Below are 9,220 nucleotides of genomic sequence, written 5' to 3' on the forward strand. Positions count from 1 at the left end.
TACAAAATGCATTACAAAGCCTATTTTTGTTAAAGCATTTCTGCTACCAGCCTTGAAAGGTAACTTAACACTGCATGAAACCACATCACACTAGTAGAGAGCAGCTGCGTGTTGTAACCAGAACCCTGCAAACGTCAACCCCCCCCCAGCCCCAGCCCCACCTGATCTGGTGTAGCTCCAGCACTGGTTGGACCACATCATCAAGCCCTCATCCATCTCGTCTGCAACTCTTGTAGACTGTCATGTATGATCAGCGCAATGCTTTCCAACATCACTTACTCTTCCTAAGACCCAAACTGACATGCAGGAACCCTGATGTTTGATGGAGGAGATTTGGAGGTGATGCTTGTGGCTTGGCACCCGCCTCGCCCCTCTCGGTCTTGTCTCTGTGCTGAGGTCAGGAGGATTTAGCCTACTTAATGTGGACGCAGAGGGCTGAAACAAGAAGCAACATCTCAACAGCCTAATGGGTCCTTGATGTTGTGGGGGATAAGACGCTAGGGCTCAGCTTTCTTAAGTTGGCCGGGCAGCAGAAACCACGAGAGCACCAATAAATAACCTTGTGTGACGACCGCAAGACCAAACCCTTCTTGGCAAACAGTATATGAGCATTAAGCAATAAGTGAGCATGATTCATGTATAAGCTTTTTTTTCTCTTTTCATTGCCTTAACAGAGAGACCTATCCCATGTTGTGGGAAGCATGATTAAAGGAACAATCACCTGAAGAACTCTTGGCTGTGGTCTTGGGTTTGTTCCTGATTGAAAGCGTCAGACATCAGATGTCAAGCAGCAGGCAGAGATCTCCAGGTGCGTTCGGGTGTAGTCACCTGTGTGACACAGCTGGGCTGGCTGCCACTGGAGGAGACGCCCCCTCATCCATCACTTGCTCTATACTCTCTCTGCTGCCACATCCTAAGCCCCCACAGCACAAAACGCTAATGGGCACTGCAGACTTCAAAGCACTAGCTACAATGATGCTTAAAGGAGAATTCCTGTTATTTTTCACATAGATCTCACGGTCGGTAGCCTACAAAAAAACCTCCAAAAACAATCAGTTAGGTCGAGTTGCTGCAGCCAACAGCTAGAGTGCTACACTCTGGGGGCATGAATATAGGTGCTCCCGTCAACTATCGTTTAGTGTAAGGTGCCAATCTTAGCAGTTTTAAGTCAGTCTTTTTGTATTCTTGGCGTTACGACAATATCAAACATGTTTGATATTATCATAAGTCTTTTAGTCATGGCTCATACAAATAATGACATGAACAATATAAAAACCAATAGTGAGCTCTCTCTAACACCAAACAAGGGGCAAAGTAGGCTACAGCTGTAGCCTGTATTATTTGTTATAACTTCTTATCAATTCTTAGTCAGCTATTCCACATTACAGAACAACTCTAGGGATGTCACACATGAAACAATGCTGCAGAAACATGAAAATATGACTTCGATGAATAGGCTATCGTTTGAGTTCCTGTTGATATCAATGGAAAATAATTTAAAGGAATCTAGTTGCAGTCTTGTAAACAGTGACCCTGCAAGATCCCTATTGCAAAATGTAGTGACTTAAATACTCTGACTTGTCTTTAGATGTGAGAGGGCCTGAGACTGTAGTCTTTCAAAAATCTTTTCCAAATCTTTTCAAAGTCCTCTGGTGTAAAGATGCCATTAGTCACCTTGCCTTCGCACAGCAAAAAATAGTTTAACTACATAGTTCAACTAGAATGTATTCTGCTGTTAGTGAGATATGATTGAGATAGACAAAATGTAAACAAAGTGCTAGCTTACTATTTCCACTAGTGTGTGCATAATCTACCTCTGACCAAAATAGGTTGCAAATTACATTTATAGTCAGTTCTGGGTCTTTTGGTTTGGAAGAAAGCAAGGGGCTGAAGAAAAAAAAGGTGAAACTGTGTATTAGATATAGACTTGCAGGGGCAAACGCTAGTATGACTACTACTGCATCTCCTTAGGGGGAATATCTGATGATTACACTTACTTCTATGGAACAAGTATAGGTAAACTAATCAGCGTAACTCTTTTCCCAATGGTCCAGATGCTAATTCAACAGGTTGAATCTCTGCCTGCTTCCTGACATCTTGTTTGTCAATTCGTCAAGCCAAATGGAGGTCTGTTGGTACTGGACTTTCAGACGTGCATTGACCGACCAAAAATGATCATATCTGACCATCGGCCAACATGGCTCCAGCACATATAACACATCACCCTTCAAGTGGGCCCACTAAAAGCATTGAAAGCAATTGGAAAAACTATGAGAATATGATATTTTGAGTTGTAGTCTAATCATTAATAATGCACACCACAATGATCAAACATAATCAGAAGCACAGACAAACATGCATGTGGATAACCTCAAGCTTCTGCCTTGGGCCTCTGTCTTTACCATCTCTGCATAAACATCTTTTATATAATGCAATGTGAGAAGCCTAAACAATTGTGTTTTTAAATGTCCTTACATCTTTAAATAGGATTTGATAAACTTGCATTTTTACTATACACATGCATGCTCATATGAACTTTCTGCCTAAAATACCTCTGAAGTAAATAAAACAAAACTGCAGCCTCGTCCCACAAACATATTAGCTTAAAGCTTGTTTAAAGACATTATAAAAAGACATTGGTGAATTTGTGCTGAATTGTGTTAGGTCTGTGAGTGCATGCAAGGCTTGTCTTGAAGTGCTCTAGTGTTCAGGTACAAATTGAGTTACATTTAAAAACATCTTAGGCTGATTCTCAGAAACACCTGTTTTCTCCAAAACAGACTCTGTTGTTTGTCAAAGAAGACTCAAGATCAAACACAACTTCAATATACTTAGTTAGCTCTCAAAGTTCCTCAATGTTTCAAATGGTGCACATCAAAGCTGTATCCAAACATTCTTTTGCAAACTCCTTAAAGGTGGCTAGCAGTTGCATCATGTGAAATCGAGAGAGGCATTTTGGTGACGTAAATGGAAGTGTTAGGGACCACAATCCACAACACTTTCATGGTCACACCATCCAAACTGAAGGATGTTAAATTAGCAGCCTTGCTTTGTTAATAACACTTTGGTGCCTAGGGCTTTTACAACCATATTCCATTGTAAACACATAATGGTGTTAGGGCGTATGCCTGAGAATATCGTCCGGGGGGGTATTCCAAGAACCTGGTTACGTTCCCAGACAGAGTGGCTTCTATAGGAGTCAAACGACTCCTATAAGAAGGTTTACCACTTATTCTGAGTTAACAAGGTTTGCTACTAAACCAGGTTATTGGAAAACTCCCCCTCCTTCTGAGAAATGCCAAAAAAGAGAAACTCAATTAAACGTTTTCTCTGGTACATCAGCTATTTAGGTACATCAGCTATTAGGGGCAGCCGTGGCTTGTAACCGGAGGGTTGCCGGTTCGAGCCCCGACCAGTGGGCTGCGGCTGAAGTGTCCTTGAGCAAGGCACCTAACCCCTCACTGCTCCCCGAGCGCCGCCGTTGTAGCAGGTAGCTCACTGCGCCAGCATTAGTGTGTGCTTCACCTCACTGTGTGTTCACTGTGTGCTGTTTGTGTTTCACTAACCCACCGATTGGGTTAAATGCAGAGACCAAATTTCCCTCACGGGATCGAAAAAGTATATATACTATACTATATGTTGGCATGCTTCAAATAGGCTTCCTGCAGCATTCTTCAGCCACAGCTTTACACATATGAGTCCATTAACATCTGTCTCCTCCTCTCTCACGCAAACAGGAGAACCTGTAAACACATGGATAGGACGCAGACCCAGGGGTGTATTCCAAGTAGATGGTTATAAGTTCTGGCAGATCTGGGTAAGTTAACCCAGAGGAAGTGGTAAACCTCCTAATAGAAGAGCCTTTTGGCTTTGTTTCGTTAGATATTGAAGCCCCTGGGCTATTCTATTATCAGGTTTACAACTTCCGCTGGGTCATCTTATCCAGGGTTGCCACTAGACCACCAGCTTAAAATCATGGCCATGTCACAAACTCAAAAACAAACCCAACACACTCAATATCACAGGTTGACCTGGGAGAGAGGGAGAAGGCCTGAGAGGAATCACGGGCATATTTTCAAGTATGAGCCAAACCTGGATGAGTTAACTTAAGAGTAAGGGATAAACCTGCTAATAAAACAGCCCTATTCTCCTTAGCTACTAGGAGATTAACCACTTACTCTGGGTTATTGTACCCAGGGTTGTCACTGGGCCATACAGGCCTACTGTATGAAGAACGCTTCCCAGGCTGGCCTTCTGCCAGACTGCACACTGTGTATAGAATGGAGAGTCAGTGCAGCGTGTCCACAAATGGTCAGGAATATGATGCACGACACTGATTATTTATCAGCTGCCCCGCCACTGTTTACGATTTCTCAGGAGCAGCATAAACTGCACAGAGCCCTAGCAACAAGTCCCGACATACACTTTGTGCAACTTCTTGGCCAGGCACACAAATACACAACTGGTTCAAAGTAGTTTGAATCAGAATCTATTCATCTTTATCAAATTCCTCCCTGCAAGAAGTTCCTGCAAACTAAACTGTTGGAGCAAAGGTCTAACAACACTCATACTTATACTGATATTTAATCTTACTTATACTTCAGTGGAGGCATGACAGACGTTAATGCCCATGTGCAGGTCATATGTCAGATATATGGACGCTGATTGATAAGTTGATGATTTCCATTTTAAGAGTGGTCTTTGAAGGGAATTACATACAATACAATTAGGAAATGGAGATAATTGAAATTCAACATGGACATGCCTGCCACTCCAATGAATACCCTGGACTATCCTATTTTAATGATATTATTATTATTATTACTTATGCCATTTTATTATTTAGTCATGTTATTATTAACTTCTGTTTTCTTTCTTTTGTCTGTTTTATTTATATTCTTTCTACTTTAAACAGTCATGGAGCTAACTAGGCTTTCGTTACTTGTTATAACTTTATGTGACAAATAAATCTCTGAATCTGACATTCTATTGGTTCAATAACATGACAGGACAACCTTAAAACATGGTATGTAGCGCCCTCTAGTGGGTAAACTATACTTTTGCATGCGCTCTCCCTGAGTGGCAATAAAGCAGGCAAAGACTATGGTCTTGTTTATGATAATTAGCAGTCACATTCGTGTGCCATTGCTACAGCATCTGGATAAGATCCTTATCACAAGGATACATTGACAAAAACAAACCTGAGGGCACTTGATGAACAATAAAGATGAATAAAAAACTTTATTTTTCATGACTTGTAAACCCTTTTCACAGAAATTTCACAAAAGTACAAGGTATAAAAATAATAGCTCATGATGAAATGGCATTTATCAACAATAAACATATAAAAGAAATTAAGAGTTCAAAACTAAATGGACATGATTGACTTGACAGTGACATTTTTGCCTTTTCATTGATTTCTCTGAGTTCTGGGAAATTCTCTGGAGTGCCTGAAAATAACAGCGGACGTATCTAGCAACCCCATATACTAAAGCCAGTTCAAGTACCCTGTAAACACAATTTACAGTATGTAGCTTGTTCCAGTTCTATAGCTAATCCACACCTACATTGACCAGGATTCTACAAACACCAAAATAGATGCCATAGAGGCAGAACACTACTAAAAGGTCAGGAGTCGGAAATTCCGGAGCTTAATGTGAAAACTGTACACATGACTGAGACTCAAAGTCAAAAACTGTCTATTAGAGAGAGGCAGATGAAGACCAGCTGGCTACGATGGAATCAAGGCTTTCCTTCAGAACATGAAGTTCACATAAAGTTCTGCCATGTGACTGTCACAAACATGACCTACATATCCTTTAAGGGGTAAGAGTTGGTGTATGGCTTGAATCTGTCCACCTAGCCTGCTTCACAGAGGGTTATTTATTGTCTATTGTCAAAACAGTACAACCTCTAGTTCCAGCTCAGTTTCATGCAGCCTGGTAGGTCATCTTCACGTATACGTTTTCCTTTCCAGATGCAAACCTGTGTTCTCTCCTGTGGTCTAGAAGTCCGGTTGCTGAGGAGATGGAACACACAAAAGAAAGCCATTTTAGACTGAACCCATAGCAGTGGGAGCAAAACGGAACATGGATGGAGTTCATAGATGGTGTAAATCATGGCACATAATGTAGTTATTTCTGTCTAATCGTATCCCATTAAGGATCCAAACCAAGCATTGTAAAAGTGGTACTTACAGCTCGAGGTTTCTTGTTGATTTTCATGTCCATCCTGTGAGTAAATCAAGAGAACTTTTTAATGTACATGTCAATTGTTTAATTAATCAATCTACAGATAACAGCCAGGATGGAAAATTGGGAAGTGCAATATATATATATATATATATATATATATATATATATATATATATATAGATAGATAGATAGATAGATAGATAGATAGAGGTGACCTCTATAAGCATTACATACCGTTATTGGCGGTTTGATTAACCAACAAATTCAGATTGAAAGCTAGTCTTAACACTCCATAAAAACAAACACAAAAATAAAACTGTTAGAGCAAATGACCACATTACATGAAATGAGTCTAGCTCAGGCATTTATGGAGCGTGAGGGTGGGAGAGAGGAAGCTGAATGGAGCAGTTACAAGACAGCATGCAGCATGCACGCAGATGCTGATCTACAAATGCACACACACTCACTTACTCAAAGTCATAGTCATTCATGCCACTGGGACTGAAAGCAGCAGAGGAGAGAAGACACCAGATTACTGATTAGATGCTACAACCTCAGCTAACACCTGAGCTCAATGCATCCCAATGGATGTGATGAACAGTTTTCTGCTCTCATTAGGCACAGAGTGAGTCTAGCCTTCCTATAATCACACCATATACAGCTGGCAGTCATGGAGTCATGCAGTCCATATTTCAAAGCAATAAGTAGGAAAGGCCAGTACACTCAAAGATAATAAAAAAAAACAGGCCATACACTATGTAAGTACTAAGCTAAATGCCTAACATGTGGTCCAGCACACTTTCGCTTAACTTCATTCAAGGTTAATTTGTTGCTGCAAAATTTAGAGAGAGCTGCTCATACAGACTACCGTGCATGTGAGACTTGTGGCGTACAATATAAATTCCTGGAACTCCACCAGTAAGGCCATCTAAGGCTAATTGTTTTTTCTACACAAATGCAGACAGAGTGGCACACATGACACAAAGACAGAAGTTATCGTGGTGGGTGGACCGACCTATGGCGGTTCTTGTTTTTTCGCTTCTTGTGGCCGCCAGCGGACGAGGAGAGGGCCTTCTGCGGCTTCACACTGTGGGCTGCTCCCTCGGACTCCTCCGGCTCCTCTGGGCTGGGCTCATTCTCCTGGTTCTGGGAGTCTGGAGACCCGTCACTCTCTGAACCACTGCCTGGCTCTCCTACAACCACCACACATAGAACAGTATGTGTATTGCTGTGACATTACAAAGAGGGTTTTCTGTTTCCACAGTTTGGTTTTGGTATTACAAGGACAGCATGCAATGAAAGGATTTTATGTATATGACGTGTAAGTAGTTCATCAAGGTAGTACTTACGTTTCTCTACAAGCTGGTCTTGAACTCCCCCCATTGCACTGACAGCCTGTGTACACACACACACACACACACACACACACACAGTTGTTTAAGTGGCCACAGTGACTGACAGCCACAAATCAGATGGCAAAACACAGTGTAACTTACAGCGACAGATGTGACTGAGGATTTGCTAAACAGGCGCTCTGCTTCTTTGAATTTGCGGTTCCGTCTGTCATTTTTGCTGTTTGTGTTTCTGTGAGGCAGAGTATGAAAAGCAAACAGTTAAGGTTACGGCAACAACTAAGATCCATTTAGATTTTCACTCACTTAAATTAATTTACTTTTGGTTGGTGAGATAGCGGTCCCATCCTCGGATTATATTCCCATACATCTGCGTATCTTCCAAATAGCTCCCTTCAAATGCATAGATCTGCCTCTCCAGGTTTGCCAATGTTTCCTAGAAGAACAGGGGAAAAATGTAACTTGGCCTTATCAAAGACTATCCCGTTTTCAAGACAGTACAGTTAAATCCCAGCCTACTACTATGCCATTTAATATCTGTAAAACGTATACCTAAAGTGTTCTGTATGCCTTCTAAGAGATATGAATGACAATATAGACCTATTTCATTTCATAAAACGGCACGCCCCCAATTCACCCATAATACCTGCCATAGGGTCTAGTGCTGCCTGCCTTGGGCAAGGCCTTAAGTTACCTGGCTCCATCCTAAACAAAGCATACGTAACTTAGTAAAATGATAAGTCAACCTCATTTCTTAACGTTACTTAAATAACACAGCAGGTGAAATCACAATACAGCTGGGGAGTTAGCCAACTTAGCTAACGTAAACTAGACGTTAGATTGTAAACTAAAGCCCGACCAAATATCTTGCCTTGCGTTCAGTGTTCTGGCTTACATATCAATTCTTAATAGTTCATAAATAGGCAGTGTAATTACGCCTTGTGGGCAATACAACCCGAAACCCAGCAAGACAGAAAAGTAATTGGCTAGCATAGTTAGCTAACGCTAACTGAGCTACAGACGCTTTTGTTATTGTTGACCAGAAAATACGGGTCTAGGTATTTTACCGCAAGCTCCTGTTTTCTCTTCAACAATTCTGTCAGTTCTTTGCGTGTATCTGGAATCTGCGGAGGGGTAGCTTTCGCATGCATTGCCATAATTTAGCAATTTGGGATATAAAAAGAATTTGTAAACAACCGGAAGACCAGACCATGCGCCCGTGCGTGCTACGTCAATGTTGCGTAAGCGTGCTTACATTAAAACTGGACGTACGTTAGCCGCCTAGTGGTAAATATATGCAGAACAACCTTTGAGAACAACACGACAGTAAAGTACATATTTAATGTCTTGTATTATTATTTTTTCTGGACATTGGAGGAACTAACAGGCCTAAATAATTGCACTGTATTACGTTTGAATCACAACCATACACAATAGAACAGTAAAACACTGTAGAAGCATGCATTGTTATGAACACAAAAAATAAACATTTCCCTTCTTCTCAAAGTTGAATTTTGCTTAAGCAATAGAGATATACTTTTTATAAGTTATGTCTGATGTAAGCTCGTCTGCTACTTATACAGTAGGCTACGGCTGCTTTGCCAAGTCTGCTTTTTGCTTTTGAGGAGATGTGGCCGAGTGCTTCATCGCCATGGTAACTGTAAACAGGTAGTG

At 41.2% G+C, this 9,220-nt stretch overlaps 1 protein-coding gene across 2 annotated transcripts; it reads right to left on the reverse strand.

Annotated features, from left to right (window-relative positions):
• Nucleotides 1-5,217: 5,217 nt before the first annotated feature.
• On the reverse strand, nt 5,218-8,796 carry LOC125305835 (chromatin modification-related protein MEAF6-like). Of its 2 annotated transcripts, XM_048260831.1 has the most exons (8): nt 8,614-8,796; nt 7,867-7,982; nt 7,691-7,778; nt 7,544-7,589; nt 7,210-7,387; nt 6,666-6,695; nt 6,198-6,231; nt 5,218-6,019 (listed from the first exon to the last, which is right to left on the reverse strand). In XM_048260831.1, exons 1-8 carry the CDS (start codon nt 8,701-8,703, stop codon nt 6,005-6,007), a joined length of 597 nt encoding a protein of 198 aa, XP_048116788.1. In that variant the 5' UTR covers nt 8,704-8,796; the 3' UTR covers nt 5,218-6,004. The 2 variants fall into 2 exon arrangements, with proteins under 2 accessions (XP_048116788.1, XP_048116789.1); XM_048260832.1 differs by lacking the exon at nt 6,666-6,695 and having other exon boundaries at nt 8,614-8,795.
• Between the last annotated feature and the right edge of the window lie 424 nt (nt 8,797-9,220).

The sequence above is a fragment of the Alosa alosa genome, chromosome 13 (assembly GCF_017589495.1).
Source record: "Alosa alosa isolate M-15738 ecotype Scorff River chromosome 13, AALO_Geno_1.1, whole genome shotgun sequence".
NCBI classification, from domain to species: Eukaryota; Metazoa; Chordata; class Actinopteri; order Clupeiformes; family Clupeidae; genus Alosa; species Alosa alosa.